The 20,436-nt window shown below is 40.9% G+C and overlaps 1 protein-coding gene across 1 annotated transcript; it reads left to right on the top strand.

The window, feature by feature from the left end:
- The first annotated feature begins 13,328 nt into the window (after positions 1 to 13,328).
- On the top strand, positions 13,329 to 14,285 carry LOC131916051 (olfactory receptor 2T4-like). The gene has a single exon (XM_059269354.1). It carries the CDS (start codon positions 13,329 to 13,331, stop codon positions 14,283 to 14,285), a length of 957 nt encoding a protein of 318 aa, XP_059125337.1.
- The last annotated feature ends 6,151 nt before the right edge of the window (positions 14,286 to 20,436 follow it).

Genomic DNA, 20,436 nt, shown 5'->3' with positions numbered 1-20,436 from the left:
TACCTCACTCAGAATCTCAGAATGATATTTTTCTAGTTTCATCCATTTGTCTGCAAATTTTATGAGGTCATTTTTTTAATAGCTGAGTAATACTCCATTGTGTATATGTACCACATTTTCCTTATCTATTCTTGGCTTGAGGAGCATCTAGGCTATTTCCAGGTTCTGCCTATTACAAATAATGCTGCTATGAACATAGTTGAGCAAGTGTCCTTGTGGTAAGATTGAGCATCCTTTGGGTATAATGCCCAAGATTAGTATAGCTGGGTCTTGGGGTAAATTGATTCCCAATTTTCTGAGTAACTGCCATACTGATTTCCAAATTGGCTGTACAAGTTTGCACTCCCACCAGCAGTGGAGGAATGTTCCCCTTGCTCCACATCCTCTCCAAAATAACTGTCTTCAGTGTTTTTGATCATGGCCATTCTGACAAGTGTAAGATGATATTTCAGAGTCATTTTGATTTGCATTTCCCTGATGACTAAAGATGCTAAGCAATTCCTTAAATGTCTTTTGGCCCTTTGAGATTTTTCTGTTGAGAATTATCTGTTTATCTCTATAGCCAATTTTTTAATTGGACTGTTCAGTATTTTGATGTCTAGGTTCTTGAATTCTTTATAAATTTGGAGATCAGCCATCTGTCAGATGTGGGGTTGGTGAATATCTTTTCCCATTCTGTATAATGCCTTTTTGTCTTATTGACCATGTCCTTTGCCTTACAGAAGCTTTTCAGTTTTAGGAGGTCACATTTATTAATTGTTGCTATCAGTGTCTATGATACTGGTATTATATTTAAGAAGTGATCTCCTGTGCCAATGCATTTTAGGCTATTTCCTACTTTTCTCTTCTACAGGTTCAATGTAGCTGGTTTTATGTTGAAGTCCTTGATCCACTTGGACTTGAGTTTTGTGCATGGTGATAGATATGAATCTACTTGCATTCTTCTACATGTCGATATCCAGTTATGCTAGCAGCATTTATTGAAGATGCTTTCTTTTTTCCATTGTATAGTTTTGGCTTCTCTGTCAAAAATCAGGTGTTCATGGGTGTGTGGATATAACACATAATTAGGGTCTTCAATTTAATTCTGTTGATCCATGTGTTCGTTTTTATGCCAAAACTTGAAGGAACACTTGAAGGAAATCAGAATTGGAAGCAGCCCTCTTTTGTTCTCACCGACTGCCACTAAAACTATAAACAGCCTTGTATTAGGGGAGTTCCTGCAGATTTCTCCAGCTGATTTGATTCCAAAGTGTTAGCACCTAGCTTTGATCTGCTTTTCCTGAGTGCTACCTTTAGTCTCTGTCCCTTCTGTTTGAAGTATGTAAATCTATCTGAGAGTTTCCTAGGGGTTCAAAACCTATTCAAAATTTGGTTGGCTGAGGACTTGCAAACTGAGATGTCTTCTAACTGAGAATTTTCATTTGCCATTTTTCCTTTGGGAGCTTAGATAAGAGGTTTTGGTATACAGAATTGACTTGCTAAAGGTGTGAATTGTGTAACAATTAAAAAGCTCTTTGCTAAGCAACAGAGACTGATCCCCCTGCAGCTGGAAAAAGCTAAAATTTCATCTGCCTCTGTGTCTTCCTCCCATGGACCCTCCTGAACCCACACCCAATATACAACATTTGGCACTCAAAGTGGGGCTTGAAGAAGACAGAGGGTCCAGACACTTAAGGACTGGCAGAAAGTTCACTGTAGCACGAATCTTAAAAGTCCTTATTAATAAAATCAAACTTGATGCCAGTTATTGGAGTGAATGCTGAAGATCAGAGAAACAGAACAGGCCACAGCTACCTCACCTTGCCAATTTCTCAGCTGATCCTGTTTCCTCAGACTGGAAGCCTTTGAGTCCTCATCCAGAATACATCTCAGCTGAACTGCTGCTAAAAGCCTAAAAGCTTAACCAGCCTCTAGTTCCTGTTCCTCATGCCTTATATACCTTTCTTCCTGCCTTTACTTCCTGGGATTAAAGGCTTGAGTCACCATGCCTGGCTGTTTCCAGTGTGGCTTTGAACTCACAGAGATCTGGGTGGATCTTTGTCTCCAGAGGGCTAGGATTAAAGGTGTGAGTGCCACCATTTTCTGGCCTCTATGTCTGTCTAGTAGCTGTTCTGTTCTCTGACCTCAGATAAATTTATTAGGGTGCACAATATATTGGGGAACACGGTATCACCACAGTTCACTGTCAGGGTAAGAGGACTCCAGGATTGGCAGAGCCATGGGGAAATTTAAACTCCCCATCTCAGGAGCAACAAAATGTACAGTTGCTAAAATGCTTGTTAAATGAAAAAGCTGTAACTGCACAATTTTTAAAGATCAAATAGAAGGGCTCCTGAAACAAAGAATAAATCAAGAAAAAAGGCCCTTCTCAATAAAGAAAAGGGAAAGAAAGGAAAGAAAAAAAGAAATCTTCCCACTACAGAAGAGGGAAGGAAAGGAAATAAAAGGAAATTTCTCAATGGAAAAAAAGGATTTTCCCAGTTAAAAAATATATTAAATATTAAATCAAGTCATAAAAATTAAAATGTTGTGAATGAAAAATAAAGAAAAGAAAAAAAAGCCAGCCCCCCCCCAGTAACATAGAAGAAGAAAAAAAGGAAGGCTTTTTCTGATATAAGAAAGTGAGGATGGCTGAAACTCAGAGCTCTCTGCCTGTCAGCTCTTTCAGAGAACACTCTGTCAGCACAGAGCTGTGGCATCTGAATTACAATTACAATGAATAACCGCAGGCAGCCTTACTGCTCCAGCCTGAAAAACACAGAAGTATGAGAGCTTAGAATTTTCTTGTTATTTGCTTAACTTTGGTTTAAATGTTTTTGTTTTTCCCTCAGAGTGGGAATAGCTCTATCAATGTCCCCTTCATGGGAAAAAGAAAAATTTAAGCAAGCCCAGCTTCTAGTAAAAAACAACTACAGTTAGGGCATCAAGTACTAAGTCAATGCTGTTTAAATTTCCAGAGGTATTTATTAGTCATTCATTGTATAAAGGATATTCTCTTCTCTTGATTGTCTAATTAATGTTTCAGTAAATGTTTAATTTTCATAGTAAATGAACTAAAAGAACAAAATTCATTATTTTAAACTATATTATTGGGTATGCTCTTGTCATCACTGAGAATTTGGTTATGCTTTTTAAGTTGCTTTCTGAAAATTCTTGGTGAAATTCTATAAAAATGTAACACCTGAAACAAAACAGGTTATTAGCATATTAGATCATGTGGTTACTAAGGCAAAAGCTCATTAAAAAAAATAATCTCTTACTGATAAAGAAGTTACAAAATTATTTTTCCACTAAATAAAATACAGGTAAATTGTTTTATACACACTATTAAAAACTGACAAGTTAGCCGGGCAGTGGTGGCGCACATACTGGACTCATTATACAGAAGAAGGATAAAATTTTAGAATGTATTTTCCTAGCTCACAAACAGAATAAAAAGTTAGAAAACCTACATAGAACTAATTATAAAGGGAAGAATAAGACTTCATCAATTGTCAGGAATGGATCCAGAAGAGATTGTAGTATGCTACACTAATGCTGAAATTGTGCAATTATGGGTGATGAATGATGACTGGTAAAAAGTGTGTAGTAATTTCTTAGGAAAAATTAACAACAAATATCCAAAAAGTAAGCAACTTCAGTTTATAAAAAGAACTGAATGGATTCTTCCCCACATAGTGAAAAGGGCACCTATTTCTGGGCCTCTTACATTTTATACTGATACAAATAAATTAGGAATGGCTAATTACAAAGCAAAAAATATCAGTAAAGTAATTCAATGTCCCTATGATTCAGTTCAAAAATCAGCGTTATATGCCATTGTGAGGGTTTTATTAGACTTTAATGAATCCCTTAATATAATTACTGATTCTCAATATGCAGAAATGGTTGTATTACATATAGAAACTACTGAACTTACTTGAAGCACGATCCTAATTAGTCTTAACAATCAACGAAACCCAGAGTCAGATATCGAGGGTGAAAGCTGATATATTATATCTGATCAGAGAAGCAGAACAGCCAGCCACCAGAGCCTTCTTACCTCTACAAAATCTGAAACAGAATGGTTTGGCCTGTCTCTGTGAATCCTCAGACTGAACTGTGCCTGAGATCCTATCTCCACCTACCTTATATTCTTGTCTCTACCTCCCTGGGGCTAGGATTAAAGGTCTGAGCCTCTCATGTGCTGGTATCAAAAGCTTGATCCCCTCAAGTGGTAGGGCCAAAGGCTTTAGCCTCCCACATGCTGAAATCAAAGACAGAATCCTTCCAAGTGCTGGGATTAAAGGTATGTGCCACCACTGCCTGGCCTCTATGGTTTAAATAGTGACTAGCTCTGCCTGTGATCTCCAGACAAGCTTTATTTGTTAGAACACAAACAAAATACCATACAATTCTGTTAATTCAGAATTAACTTTATTGTTTATATAACTACAACAGGCAATGCAAGAAAGGGATTGCCCACTTTATATTACCCATGTTCAATCTCACACTGGGTTGCCTGGACTATTAGCAAAAGGAAATGAAGAAATTGATCAATTACTGACAGGAAATGTATTAGAAGTTCCAGAATTTCATAAGAAATATCATGTTAATGTTATGCCCAGATAGTGGAGATATCCAAAAGACCACCACAAGACTGAATCCTGTATGTAAAAGCAAAGAGCCTTTATTTTCAAGCTCCAAGCTTGGACTCTGTCCAATACAGCAGCAAGAGTAGAGAGCCCCAAGCCCAGGCAGGGTGAAGTTTTTTGTTTTTTGTTTTTTTTTTTAATCATAGCAGACATTGGGGTAAGGGGATTTCCAGGGTTCAAGACCCTGATTGGCTGACATTTATTTGTCTGGGGGTATAGGTAATGTTTGGAATGTCAGGTATTTCCCCTTAGATGCAAGGTCTCCCTGGGTGGGATCAGCTTATGGCTTTTCCTGGGTCCAGGTATTGCCTGCCTGAAGCTGTGTCTGGGCTTCTAAGCATGTCATGACAGCTGTGTGGTCAAGCTGTCGTCCCCCCAACCCACAGTTAATAGTAGGGACTTAAGAAAAAAATTTTCCATTACACGGCAACTAGCTAAGGAAACTGTAAAAAACTGTCCTGCTTGCTCTTTGTCTAACCAAGTTCTTTTACCTACAGAAACTAATCCTAAAGGTATAAAAAAATAAAATAAAATCTGGCAAATGAATGTATTTCATTTAGTAGAATTTGGAAAATTAAAATATATTCATCATATCATGTTGGGCCCTGGCCCCTGCTCCTTGGGTAGCTGCTGCCTTGTTTGCTGATCTTCACCAGTTGTCCTCCCTACACTGATTTCCTGCCAGCTTCCTTCCTTAAAAACAGCTAACCACAGGTTCCTTGTTCTCTGTACCCTGCATAGTTGAGTAAACAGGTGGGGCATGAGATAGCAAACTTTTGCCCTCCCGGGTTTTCCCATTGTGCTGTTAGTCTGTATTTAACCCCCCCTCACCCTCCCACTTCCCTTCAATAAACGGCATTCTTTTGAGATTAATGACCTGCTGTCTTGTCTTTATTTAATCCTCAGCCCCTTGCTCGGACATAGTGAATGGGTTGTAGCATGGGCACTATAATACCACTGATACATACTCTGGATTTCAATGGGCATCTGCCTTATTTTTCTGAAAACACTGATTCTATAATCACACATTTAGTAGAAATAATGGCTGTAAGAGACATACCAATACAAATTAAAACTGATAATGCCTCATCTTATGTTTCCAGTAAAATGAAACAATTTTTGCATATTACAACATAAAACACATTACAGGGATACCATACAACCCTACAGGACAAGCAATTGTTGAAAGATCTAATCTCACTCTAAAGGAGATGCTTGTTAAACAGAAGGGGAATATGAGGACCCCCAGGAATAGACTGTACAATGCTTTACTAACTTTAAATTTTTAAACACTGATGAAACAGGGACAGCAGCTACTGAAAGGCATTGGACCATAGGGGAGAAAAAACTGCTGAATTAAATCAGCCTGTGTACTACAAGGATGCCTTGACATCAGTATGGAAAATGAGGAAAGTGTTAAGATGGGGCTGAGGGTATGCTTATGTTTCTACAGGAGACAAGAAGTTATGGATCCCATCAAAATTGATAAATTCCATCATGAGCAAGAGGAGTCTCTTGGATTCTACAGCTGCTGAGATGCCTCTGGGAAAGAAAAGATACAGAAGGCTTTTGGAGCAGACAGCTAATCCTCCCACCTGGCTACAGCTTAAGAATTTGTATGATAAAGGGGAGGAGATAATTCAAATGACTCAGAAACTTTTGAATGTTACAACTTTGTTCCTTGCTATCCAAGTCTATGGTAACTGTTCAGGTAACAGGGACTGATCATACTTACTGGGCCTTTGTTCCTAATCCTCCATTTAACTTAGCAGTAAGTAGAGGAGATATGGATATTCCTGTGGTGATTAATGAATCTTCTTAGCTACCTGGTCCTTATGACAACTGAGGTCCTGCTCAGCCAATGAAGGAAGGTAAAGAGATTATACTGTGGGAATACAAGGAATTCCTATTTGTATGGGAAATTGAATTCAATGTCTAAATATAACCTTTCAAATGTGCCTATCTATAAACAATACTATCCAAGATTATCATAATAAGTTTTTTTGTTTTTGTTTGTTTTTTTGTTTTTTGTTTTGTTTTTTTCTTTTTTTTTTTTTTGGTTTTTTGAGACAGGATTTCTCTGTGTAGCTTTGTGCATTTCCTGGATCTCGCTTTGTAGACCAGGCTGGCCTCGAACTCACAGAGATCCGCCTGTCTCTGCCTCCCAAGTGCTGAGATTAAAGGCGTGCGCCACCACTGCCTGGCTCTCATAATAAGTTTTATATGCTTCATGCATCTGGTTTTAAAGGACAAGCGACTAATGCTACTAGTTCCATAAGTCTGCCTTTCTGTGAGATGTGAATTACCAACAAGGAATCTGACTGAGTACATTGGCAACAATGTAAGAGTGAGAAACCTTGAGTGCTAATTAATTCTCCCATGGAGATGTCATTGATTGGAACCCTTATGGCTCCCCTCAAGGAAAATATTCTCACTCAGAGTTAAGACAGCAGTGGTATAGTTTGAATGGAAATGTAGGTATTAGTTCTTTTGTTAATGAACCTGTTCAACAGCATGTTGGAATGTCAAGCCCTTTCCTACAATCTGGCAATTCAATTCAGACTCACCTGTGGAAATTAGCAAGTGCCTTCTGCTCTCTTAAAGTGTGTGAGTGGGGGGAAAGTTAAACATTAAGGATGATAAATATGCCTTGTCTTTTAGACTAAATCAAAGCCATCGTTTTATGACATGTACACCAGCAAAATTACTTGCTACTGAAGGGTCCTGTACAATGGCACCCTAATAATTACAGCATCATTTGTGGATGTTGTACATATACTAATTCTACAATGTCTTTAAACTTAACCTCTGAAAGTTTACACATTCTTAGAGCAAGGCCAGCAATCTAGATATCAGTAAGCATGTCAAGGCCATGACAAGACTCACCTGTGATGATCCTGGTACAGAAGCTCACTGAAAAAATATTAAGAACACATCCAATGGTTGGACTGATTATTGCTGTTATTATAAGAATTATTGCATTGACTGCTATCACTACAATAGTTGGAGTGGCCCTTCATAAAGAAATTCATACTGTTGAGTTCGTTACAGACTGGCATAAATATTCTACAGAACTTTGGAGTAAACAAAATAAAATAAATAATGAAATAGTTCATGAAATAGCTGATTTGAGACAAGTTGTTATACTGTTGGGAGATAAGTTAGAAATATTAAAGAAGCAGATAAAATTAAAATGTGATTGGAATGTTAAATCCTATTGTATTATACCTTTAAAGTTTAATGAAAGCAAGTATGATTGGAGAAAGGCTAAGATCCATTTGGTGGGTCACCCTAGTTCTTCTCAAATTATGATTTACAGCAAGAAATTAAGGAAACTTTTACAAAAATGTTACCTGATATGACAGGAATGGATGTTATGAAAAACCTTGCATATACAATATAATTCAACCCTATGAATCACTTTAAGAGATTTCTTGTTTATCAAGTGGTACTCTTGTTCTAACAGTAGTAACCTTATTGGCTTTAAAATGTGTTTTGGCTTACTTATGTAAGATTGTAAATCCAAAAGAGAGAAAAGGCTGTATTTGCTGTAAAGCTACATAATCTCCAATATAACTGTTGCAAAGAAAGGAAGGGGGGATATGTTAGGGGAGTTCTTGCAGATTTCTAAGACTGGTTTGATTCCAAAGTGTTAGAACCTAGCTATGATCTGCCTTTTAAGAGTGCTAACTTTTGTCTCAGGTCACCTCTGTTTGAAGGGACCTTGTATGTAAATCTTATCTGAGAGTTAGTTAGAGGTTCAAAGCCTTTGCAAAACTTGGTTGGGGTAAGACTGACAAACTGGGATGCCTTCTAACTGAGAATTTGCATTTGACATTGTCCCTTTGGAAGCTTAGATAAGAGGTTTTGGTATACAGAATTGACTTGCTAAAGGTGTGAATTGTGTAACAAATAAAAAGTCCTTTGCTAAGCAACAGGGTCAGTCAGACAGAGTATGATCACCCAGCACCTGGAAAAAGCTAAAATTTCATCTGTCTCTGTGTCTTTTTAACATGGACCCTCCTGAACCCACAGCTGATATACAACTATGTGACACTGGTGAGCCTCACTAAAGCCCTGAGATCCTTACAACACTTTGAACATGAAGGAAGAAAGACTTCCTAGCTAACTCTCTTCAGAAGGAGGCAGTTGAGATGCACAGACAGGGACAGCACCTTTCCCATTGCCAGGGCATCACGAGGAACAACAGTCAGTTCTGTGTGTTTGTGCTCAGATCATACTGTGCATAAGCTTCCCTTATTTCCATAAACTGTTTTTGTTGCACATCTATGACACATCTGCTGTGTGGTATGAGTTCATAACTTTTTAATTACATAGGATTTGATTGTTTGATGACAATGGTATTTTTATTTCCTTTCTCCAACAAAGGTCCTCATGAATCCCCTTCTAGCCTTCACATTTCAAGCTGGAGAAATTCACACAAGGTCTTGGTCATATAGGAGTGATGATCTGTAGGGCAGGCAGGTGACATTGGGGTGGAATGCTGTCACTGTGGTAGCTGCATGTGCCCCTTGATGTGGATTAGATGCTGGATTCTCTAATCTACTGGGGACCATGCCCTGACACCATGCAGCACCTAAGACATCTGTGTCCTAACAGTGCTGAGTCAGCTACCTTGGGGGCTGGACACAGCCTGGAGTCCCACAGAGCCTCTGTCACCAGCAGTTGATACAGATAGACCAGACCAGCAGCAACAGAGAAAGTCCTCTTTTCTTCTCCCTCCCCTGCCGAAGTCCACTCAGGGCCTGGACTCAAACCAAGTGTGGAAGGAGTCCAGACCCTGCTCCATCTGCAGGTTAAAGCCCCAGGAACATGGGAGGGCTGAGTTCAGGAGTGTGGCCTGATGAGCAGAGGACACTGTGTGACCAGAGGATGGAATGGGAACACCACCGTGACATGGGAACACGATCAGAAACCTTTAGCACTCAGAAAAAGTACAGAGCAATTTGGCTGCAGGATCAAGAGTGCTGAGGTGGATCCATCTTCTTCCCTGTTGTGCATCATCAACTACACAGTTTACACTTCACAGATGTGTGCAGTTTAAGGGAAGGTGTCACTTTCTAAAGTGTGACTTTTGTCCCACTGATGGTAATATATATATTCTCATTTTCATCTAAGCCATCTATATTTGTGGTCATTCTATAATTTTCAGGTCACTATTTAAAGTAAAACCAACTGAACTGAACATTTGAATGGAACGCAGTTCCAATGAACATGTCTTCTGATTGCGGCAGAACACAGCCATGACGTGATGGGGAGAAGGCAAGATGGTGCATGAGGGATGGGCCCTCAGGGTCAGTCTGTGACATACTAGTAAGGGGACCTGAACCCAAGCTTTGGACTCCACACCTGTGAAAGATAACAAGACAAAAACTACTGAAAGCTTGTATGAACACAGAGAGAGAGAGAGAGAGAGAGAGAGAGAGAGAGAGAGAGAGAGAGAGAGAGAGAGAGAGAAACACAGACACAGTCAGACAGAGACAGAGAGAGAATGGGAGGGAATAGAATTCTGCATAGTGAACAAGGGCCTGAACATTCAATAACTGACTCATCTTAGACCAGATTCCTATTATGATGCTGATAGTCCAGGCTATGGTCAATACTGGCTATGACTTTCCACTTTAACAAAACTGAAGGGTAAATGAGGCTGTGGCAGAGGTTTCTGTCACCATCCCTGGCTCACTTAGTTACATTCTTCCTTATAGTCCCACAGGGGAGTTATTAACACAGTCTTTATCCAGGAGTGAGCAGGGTCCAGCCAAGGATGATGTCACTTGCCTCCAGTTCCTTCTGCACTTAACCAGCTACTGTCCCTTGGCCCATACGACCCAGACTGCAGCTGCATCTGATGGTGAGTCAATCCGACCAAGAAGAATGCACAGCACAGGTTGGTCCCTAGAGAATCTGTTCACTCTTCAAGGGGTTTGTTTTATCATTTATTGTCTATTTTGTATGTGGAGGAATAAATAATGTCTTCTTTTCTCTCATTTTTGGTTTTTTGAGACAAGATTTTTCTGTGAAAAATCTTCTGGTTCTGGTGTACAGAACTTGCTCTGTACACCAGGCTGGACTTGCAGTCTGAGATCTACCAGCCTCTGTCCCCCTAGTGCTGGGATTAAAGATGTGCACTACCACACCCAGCATCTTCCTAAAGCTTCCCTTAAGTGCTTTCTTACTGAGAATTTTTCTAAGTTAAGAATGAATGGAGCAATATATGTCACACACACACACACACACACACACACACACACACACACACACACCAGATTTGCTTTGATTTCATTGAAGGTCCCCTGCCACAATCTCACAAGTGCTAGGATTGTAGTAGGTATCTGCCAACACACTGCCCTTCCTTATGTGTTTTTAGCATTCATGTTAAAAACCATTAGTTACAAAATTGTCTCTTATGTGGTTAATTTCATTTCAAGTGTTGGCAATATTTAAGTGTTACAGTAAGGCAAACATAATTTTTTAAATCTTACTCTTGTCTTATCATATGAAACAAACTGTGGTTGATCTAAGCAGAAACTATACATTTTTCTGGGGAAATGGTGTTCCCCATAGAACCCAGGCAGGTACCCACTCTGTGCCTACTCAGAGGTAAAGCATTCATGCTGTGGGTTATTGTGTGATGTGAGGCAGACGCCCTGAGACCCTGAGCTTCTCCACTGTAAGGAAGAAAACATGGTGACTCCTATGGAAGCACAGGGTGGTTCAGGGATGCTGCTGCCTGGGGAGGATGCTTTGTCATTTCTCTGCCTTTACCGTAATACCCAATGTTAACATGCACCAAGCTGTTCACATGAAATCAAACACACAGAATGTGTAAGGGCAAGCCAGCTGCTGGTCCTGAGCCTTGTGCAGATGCCACATTCCTGATCTCCCTGCTCTCTGGGTGACTTGATGCCAGTGTTCTGCACTTAATGGAATGCACCACCTTCCCAGCACACCTCCTGCCCCTCACCTGCCCCTGACCTCCATTCACCCAGCAAACACTGGCCAGAGATTCTCATAGACAGTGGCAGCCTCCCTGGTCCTTGCTCTCTGTGTCCACAAATATCAATTAAGTCAGCAGGTGACCTTAAGGAGAATGAGGAAAGCTTAAATTTTAGAACATATGTAAGTTCCTTTCATGAATAAGCCTTTTTAAGATGGAAATCATTCATGTGTCTTCCTATCCTTCAGTTATTGTCTGTCTGTATCTCTGTCTGTCTCCTCCCATAGGTCTCAGGTTTTTCTGACATTTATATGAAGGCATCAAGGACCTGGCCACGTTTTCTGCTCCATCAGCAGCTTGGCAGATCACGGCTCTTTAAGGACTTCGGTTTCAGGTGTGTTTTGTGTTTTTGTTTTTAGAATCCCGACATAGATTAAAATGACCCTGAGACTTGTGATTGTTGTCTCAGCAGCCCCTCCCTTTAACTATGGCTAACATGTCAGAAAGGGGTGATTTCATTTCCTTTCTGTTGCTAAGAACTATCAAAATGTAATATCTACTAGTCAGAAAAAAAAAATTTTACAAATCTCCTCTCCTTGAGAAATACATGAGGAAGAGGCGATCACTGAGCCTTGTCAGAAAGGCTTGCTACATTCTGTCTGCTGCTGTTTCTCACTCTGTTGTACCTGTTTAAACCTTCAAATTTAATTCACATATCTACTATTTTCCCAGCACAGATGGACACTAACCTTGTTTAATGAAATTAAAGTTAATGTGTCCTTGGATATACAGACATACAGACAGACAGACAGAAATAAGCATATACATATGTATATATAATTGCCTCTAACACAGAGGCCAACTGTGAGCATGGAGCAGGTGGAACGCTAAACCACTCTCAGGGACATCTCGTGGCTGTGTTCTCTCTACTTCTCAAACTCCTGGAAGAAGTGGCTGATAGATGCTGCTGCCACAGATTGACCTGGCAACCAGCAATGACTGCTGAATCCTCTGCCTCCTGCTGAAGTTTAGAGTCAATGGTTGACCCTGTGAGGAGATCAACTTGGTGAAGCAGAGACCAGGAAAAGGTGAGACTTCCCATTATCTCAGTCTAACCAGCATTGGATGAGCAAGCATGTTCTATGTATTATATCTACAGTTTCATATGACTATGTTTACATGAATGAATACGTAAATCTTTAAAAACAACCATTTATCAAGAAACTTCAAATTCAATTTTAATTAGACCATGTACAGTTTTCATTTAGTATCTTATACAGTATAATTTTTAAAACAACGTTCTTCAATGAACACTAAAATGGAGAGGGCATTTCAGTGTGTTAATATTATAATCAACTCTGAAATGATTATTAAGAATAACTTTATTCATTAATTTTCTAATAAAGTGTCTGCTTATTTGCATTTGTCTTTCACTGGATTTTGTCTCTTTTGGTCAATAATTCACACCTTCTGTAAGTAGCCAAAAATTATCATGCAAATTTTAAGAACTTATTAATAGAGGTCACTATTAGTCATCAAAAAAGAGCATGGCCATGAACTATGGTAGCTCTACTCTGAGTTATGATATAACTTTTTTTAAATCTTTAAATTATAGTTAGATTATCATTCTCTGAACTAAAGGCCCAAGGAACTTTAACAGTACACTAGGCTTGTGCTCATATCAGTAAGGAGCCACTAACAACAAAGCATTATCGATTGCCTTGGAGACACCTATGGACATCACCACCTGGATGAGCAACTACACTGGACAGTCAGATTTCACATTGGTTGGATTCTTCAGTCAATCCAAACACCCTGCTCTGCTTGCTGTGGTCACATTTGTGGTTTTCCTGATGGCCTTGTCTGGGAATGCCCTCCTGATCCTTCTAATAATCTCTGACAACCGCCTCCACACACCCATGTACTTTTTCATCAGCCAGTTGTCCCTCATGGACATGATGTACATTTCTGTCACTGTGCCCAAGATGCTCATTGACCAGGTCCTTGGAAGCCACAAGATTTCAGCTGTAGCCTGTGGGATGCAGATGTTTCTCTATGGGACACTAGCAGGTTCAGAATTTTTCCTTTTGGCTGCCATGTCTTACGACCGCTATGTGGCCATCTGCCATCCACTCCGTTATCCTGTTCTCATGAACAGCAGAGTGTGTCTCCTCCTGATGTCTGTCTGTTGGTTCCTGGGATCCTTGGATGGCTTCATATTCAGCACTGTCACTATGACCTTCCCATTCTGTGGATCCCATGAGATCCATCACTTCTTCTGTGAGATCCCCGCTGTGACAAAGCTCTCCTGCTCAGACACCTGGCTCTATGAGACCCTCATGTACCTGTGCTGTGTGCTCATGCTTCTCATCCCTGTGACAGTCATTTCAAGCTCCTATTCATCCATCCTCCTCACTGTTCACAGGATGAACTCAGCAGAGGGCAGGAAGAAGGCCCTGGCCACCTGCTCCTCCCACATGACTGTGGTCATCCTCTTCTATGGTGCTGCTGTCTACACCTACATGCTCCCTGCCTCCTTCCACACCCCTGAGAAGGACATGATGGTGTCTGGGTTTTACACGATACTCACACCTCTGTTGAACCCACTAATCTACAGTCTTAGGAATAAGAATGTCACAGAGGCCCTGAAGAAACTGTTGGGTGTGGAACCCTCTTTCAAGAAACAGTAAAGTAAGTAATTTGGAATGGACAGGTTCTTCTCCTTGTCTCTGCATATCTGTTGATCTAGGTCTCATGCTGACATTATTCCTCATCCATCATGTCTGATTGCATAGCCAGCCCTTTTGAAGAATTCTTTCTCTATTCTGAAAATTTCTTCATTGATATACTCCTTGTACATTCTTTAATTTTGTCCTGCAAATGTCACATTTTTGAAGTTGATAGTGGCTGTTTGATTTTATGCGACAATAGTCTTCTCATTTAAAAGTTGTCATACTGAGGAATAAATGGTCATGAGGTGGTCAACTGATAAATGATAGAGTGAGTTGGAAGTCAAGTGCTTAACAATGTTAAGAAGATGTGAATGGAGATCAAAGACATACTGGATTAATTCTGTGTGATTTCTTGATAATTTATGTATATTTGAAATTAGATAAAATAAAGAGCAAGATATAGCTTTATTCCTTCAGCCCCTGTATCATTATATAGTGAAAATAATATTAAAAGAAATTAAAACCTGGATTGTATAAGTGGCTGGTAGGGCTTCAAATAGTCAGTGTTGCTGTGTTTGTGTATAAATGTACTCATGTATTTCTCAAAACCAAACATAGCTCTCAATCAAGGGAATGGGGTATAGCTTATTCCTGAGTCTATTGTGAGTGACCACGGCCCAGGAACATGGACTCAGGTTGTCACCAATGACATGGTCCAAAGTTTCACAGAAAATTACAAAGCACACACAAGTCAGAAGTTACAACTCAAGGCATTATTCAACTACACTTTAGGAGACATCAGTGGATCAGGGTGTAGTAAAGTAGGAAACTATGGTTTCTGGTGGCATGGAAAGTTTTTGATTTGGAAAAAGCTATCATTCTGATAAGCCAATATATTCCAAAAGGTTTCACCTAATAGGCACAGGGATGTTGGCTCAGAACCCAATGAACGTCTGGCAATGAACGTCTCCTAAGGGCACTAAGATGGGCTGTGATAATTGCTTTGTATCTGTAATGTTCTAAGGCTTCATAATCACAGGTATTCTAATCAGTTGGCCAGTTACAGAGTCTTTAACATGTGCATGGATTTGTCCTCTGGGAACTTCAGTGTGGTATCCTCTGTTGACCAAGCAGCACATCTGCTACATGAAGAGTCCAAGTGCTGTTTTATGCCCCATGGTGAAGAAGCTCATTGCTAGGATACAGGACAATCAGGGCTGCAGTCTTTAGGAGAGAGAGGTAGCTGGTGCAGCCATTCTTACCTGGGACTAATTTATTCCTGGTCTCTATCTATATCTGACATAGCATTTCTAAGTGACATGTTACAGGAATGTTATACCTGAAGTTGAATTAACATTTCCATGTGACACACTACAGCAATGCTATACCTGAAGTTATATATCGAGAACACAGTGTGGCCTCAGAAAGTAAAAGTAGCAAATGAAAGAAATGGGTTTCTTTCCTTCTTTTTTGAAAAGGTAACAATTCCTTAATTTTTATTCCTAGTACCACTACTACAAGTTTCAGGCTAATATTCCTGATATAATGAAAAGACAAAGACAAAGACAAGCTACAGCAGGTGTACATCTAATCGACATCACATTTCATCAATCATAGCTGCACTTTTTGCAAACTGTGCCTGTGACCATTCTGAGAAGAATCCTGTTTCAGTTGAATTTTATGACACATCCACTGTGTGTCATGGGTTCATAACTTTTAATTACATAGGATTTGATTGTTTGATGACACTTGTAAATGGAGGCTTTTTTCTGTTCTTCCCCATTCTGCAGTCACTTCCCAAATCATCACTCAGAGGCTTCTATTACTGATAACTGCTTGGCCGGTGGCTCACGCTTATTACCAACTAGCTCTTACATTTAGATTAACCCATATTTCTATGTATTTGCTACGTGGTTTGCTACATGGTTGGTGGCTTATTACCTCGTTCTCTACATATCTTGCTTCCTCTGAGGTTGGCTGGCTTCTGCTCCAACTCCACCCTTCTTTATTTCTGACCTCAGTTTGATTGTACTGCCTTAGCTTATCTTGTCTCGCCATTGGCCAAAATTGCTGAATTATCAACCAATGATAGCAACACACATTCACATCCTACAGAAGGACATCCCACAAAAGACACTATCATTTTTTCCCTTCTCCAACTAAGATCCTCAAGAATCAGTTTCCAGATCTCTCAAAACCTTCACATTTCAAGCTGGAGAAGTTCATGCAGGACATGGGTCAAACAAGAGTGATGATCTATCTGTAGGGCAGGCAGGTGACATTGGAGTGGAATGTTGTCACTTTGGTAGCTGCATGTGCCCCTCGATGTGCATTAGATGCCGGATTCTCTAATCTACTGGTAGCCATACCTTGACAACATGAAACCTAAGACATGTGTTCCTAAAGGTGCTGAGTCAGTTACCTTGGGTGCTGGACACAACCTGGAGTCCCACAGAACCTCCGTCACCTACAGTTGATGCAGCTAGACCAGACCAGTAGCAACAGGAAAAGACCACTTTTCTTTCCCCTCCCTTGCCGAAGTCCACTCAGGGCCTGCACTCAAACCAAATGTGGAATGAGTCAAGATCCTGCTCCATCTGCAAGTTAAAGCCCTGGGAACATGGGAGGGCTGAGCTCAGAAGTGTGGCCTGATGAGCAGAGGACACTGTGTGACCAGAGGATGGAATGGGAACACCACCATGACATGGGAACATGATCAGAAACCTTTAGCAGTCAGAAAAGTACAGAGCAATTTGGCTGCAGGATCAAGAGTGCTGAGGTGGATCCATCTTCTTCCCTGTTGTGCATTGTCAACTACACAGTTTACACTTCACAGATGTGTACAGTTTAAGGCAAGGTGTCACTTTCTAAAGTGTTACTTTTGTCCCATTGATGGTAATATAAATATTTTCATATTCATCTAAAACATTTGTATTTACAGTCATTCAATAATTTTCAGGTCACTATTTAAAGAAAACCAACTGAACTGAACATTTGAATGGAGTGCAGATCCAATGAACATGGCTTCTGACTGACAGCAGAACACAGTGATGACATGATGGGGAGAAGTCAAGATGGCGCATGAAGGATGGGCCTCAGGTCATCTGCAACACACTAGTAAGGGAAACTAAACCCCAAGCTTTGGACTCCATGCATATGAAAAATTACTGTGGGGCCCAGGGTAGCTGAGCCACACAGCCGCCATGACAGGTTTAATAAAAAATCAGCTAAAAAAAATAGGCCTGAGTTTCAGTTTACTGGCAGGCAGCATGCAGATCTAGGAAAAGCCATAAGCTGGCCCTACCCAGGGAGGGCCAGCATCTAAGGGGAAATGTCTGACACTGCAAATATTCCAAATGTTAGATAAGAACATCAGATGCCTGAGCCCAGCACACACCTATTCCCCTTTGCCAAGACAAATGGCAGCCAATCAGGGTCCTGAACCCTGGAAAACCTCTCACCCCAACCTCTACTATGATAAAAACCCTACCCCCAACTCCTCCCAGGCTTGGGGCTCTCTGCTGTCACCACTGCTTTAGACTGACAGAGAGACCAAGCTTGAGCTTGAGATAAAGGCTCTTTGCTTTTACATATGGTATTCGGTCGTTGTGGTGTTCTTTTGGGGGGTTCTTCATATCTGGGCATAACAATAACATGTCACAAAATCTGCTGAAAGTTTACACAAATACATACAGAGAGAGAGACAGAGACAGAGACAGAGACAGAGACAGACAGAGACAGACAGAGACAGAGACAGAGAGACAGAGACAGAGGCAGAGACAGAGACAGAGAGAGAGAAGAAAGATGGAGAGAGGATAGATTTCTGCATAGTGAACAAGGGCCTGAACATACAATAACTGACTCATGTTAGACCAGATTACTCTTTATGATGGTGATAATCCAGGCTATGGTTAATACTGGCTATGACTTTCCACTTTAACAAAACTGAAGGGTAAATGAGGCTGTGGCAGAGGTTTCTGTCACCATCCCTGGCTCACTTAGTTACATTCTTCTTTAAAGTCCCACAGGGGAGTTATTAACACAGTCTTTATCCAGGAGTGAGCAGGGTCCAGCCAAGGATGATGTCACTTGCCTCCTGTTCCTTCTGCACTTAACCAGCTACTGTCCCTTGGCCCATATGACCCAGGCTGCAGCTGCATCTGATGGTGAGTCGACCCGACAGGAGAGAACACCCAGCACAGGGTGGGCCCTAGACAGTCTGTTTGTTCTTCAAGGGGTTTGTTTTATCATTTATTGTCTGTTTTTATGTGGAAGAAAAATATTCTGCCTTCTTTTCTCTCACTTTTGGTGTTTTGAAACAGGGTTTTTCTTTGGAGCCCTGGCTGTCCAGAACTTGGTTTGTAGACCAGGCTGCCCTTGAACTGAGAGATCTACATGCCTCTACCTCCCTAGTGCTGGATTAAAGGAGTGCACTACCACACCCAGCATCTTCCTAAAGCCTCACTTTAGCAATTCTTACTGAAATTTTTTTCTAAGTTACCAATGAAAGTGTATATGTTAAACACACACACACACACACACACAGAGAGAGAGAGAGAGAGAGAGAGAGAGAGAGAGAGAGAGAGAGAGAGAGAGAGAGAGATGAAACTTGCCTTGATTTCATTGCTGTTCACCTACCCCAGTCTCACAAGTGATAAGATGTAGTAGGCATCTGCCAACACCCCACCCTTCCTTCTGTATTTTTGGTGTTCATATTACAATCCATTAGTTTTCCAAAATTTTCTTTTTTGTTGTTCATTTAACTCTAATTGTATGTAATATTTGAGGGTTAAATAATGCCAAATAATCTTAATCTTATTTAAGTATTATCATATGGAACAGACTGTGGGTGGTCTAAACAGAAACTATGCATTCCTGGGGAAATGGTGTTCCCCATAGAACCCAGGCAGGTACCCACTCTGTGCCTACTCAGAGGTAAAGCATTCATGCTGTGGGTTATTGTGTGATGTGAGGCAGATGCCCTGAGACCCTGAGCTTCTCCACTGTAAGGAAGAAAACATGGTGACTCCTATGGAAGCACAGGGTGGTTCAGGGCTGCTGCTGCCTGGGGAGGATGCTTTGTCATTTCTCTGCCTTCACCGTGAGTAATACCCAGTGTTAACATGCACCAAGCTGTTCACATGAAATCAAACACACAGAATGTGTAAGGGCAAGTGTGGTGGTATTGTGTTCCCCAAAATATTGTGCACCCTAATAAATTTATCTGGGGTCAGAGAACAGACAGCCACTAGATACAAAGGCTAGAAAATGGTGGCACTCACACTCTTAATCCTAGCATTCCAGAGACAGAAATCCCTCTGGATCTCTGTGAGTTCAAGGCCACATTGGAAACAGCCAGGCATGGTGACACACGCCTTTAATCCCAAGTAGCGAGGCTTTAATCCCAGGGTGTGATGGTAGAAGGCAGAAAGATATATAAGGCGTGAAGACCAGAAACTAGAAGCATTTGGCTGGTTAAGCTTTCAGGCTTTCGAGCAGCAGTTCAGCTGAGATTCATTCTGGATGAGGACTCAGAGGCTTCAGGTCTGAGGAAACAGGATCAACTGACGAACTGGTGAGGTGAGGTAGCTGTGGCTTGTTCTGTCTCTCTGATCTTCCAGCATTCACCCTAATACCTTGCTCAGGTTTGTTTTTATTAATAAGAACTTTTAAGATTCCTGCTACAGGCAAGCCAGCTGCTGGTCTTGAGCCTTGTGCAGACACAACCTTCCTGATCTCCCTGCTCTCTGGGTGACTTGATGCCAGTTTTCCACACTTAACAGAGTGCACCACCTTCCCAGCACACCTTCTGCCCCTCACCTGCCTCCTGATCCCCACTCACCCAGCAAACCCTGGTCAGGGAATCTCATAGACTGTGGCAGATTCCCTGGTCCCTCTTCACTGTGTCCACAAATATGAATTAAGTCAGCAGGTAATCATAATGTGAATGAAGAAAGCTTAAGTTTTAGAACATATGTAAGTTTCCTTTCATGAATAAGCCTGCTTAAAATGGAAATCCATCCTTTGTCCTCCTATCCCTCAGTCTATTTGTCTGTCTGCATCTCTGTCTGTCTCCTCCCATAGGTCTCAGGTTATTCTGACATTTATATGAAGGCATCAAGGACCTGGCCATGTTCTCTGCTCCATCAGCAGCTTGGCAGATCATGGC

Source organism: Peromyscus eremicus, chromosome 8a (genome assembly GCF_949786415.1).
Source record: "Peromyscus eremicus chromosome 8a, PerEre_H2_v1, whole genome shotgun sequence".
Lineage (NCBI taxonomy): Eukaryota > Metazoa > Chordata > Mammalia > Rodentia > Cricetidae > Peromyscus > Peromyscus eremicus.
The sequence above is the reverse complement of the archived record's forward strand: the minus strand, read 5'-3'. Positions and strand labels throughout refer to the sequence as shown.

What these genes read in the sequence shown, in the direction of transcription:
- LOC131916051 (XM_059269354.1), top strand. Translation starts at nt 13,329, where the DNA reads ATGGACATCACCACCTGGATGAGCAACTACACTGGACAGTCAGATTTC.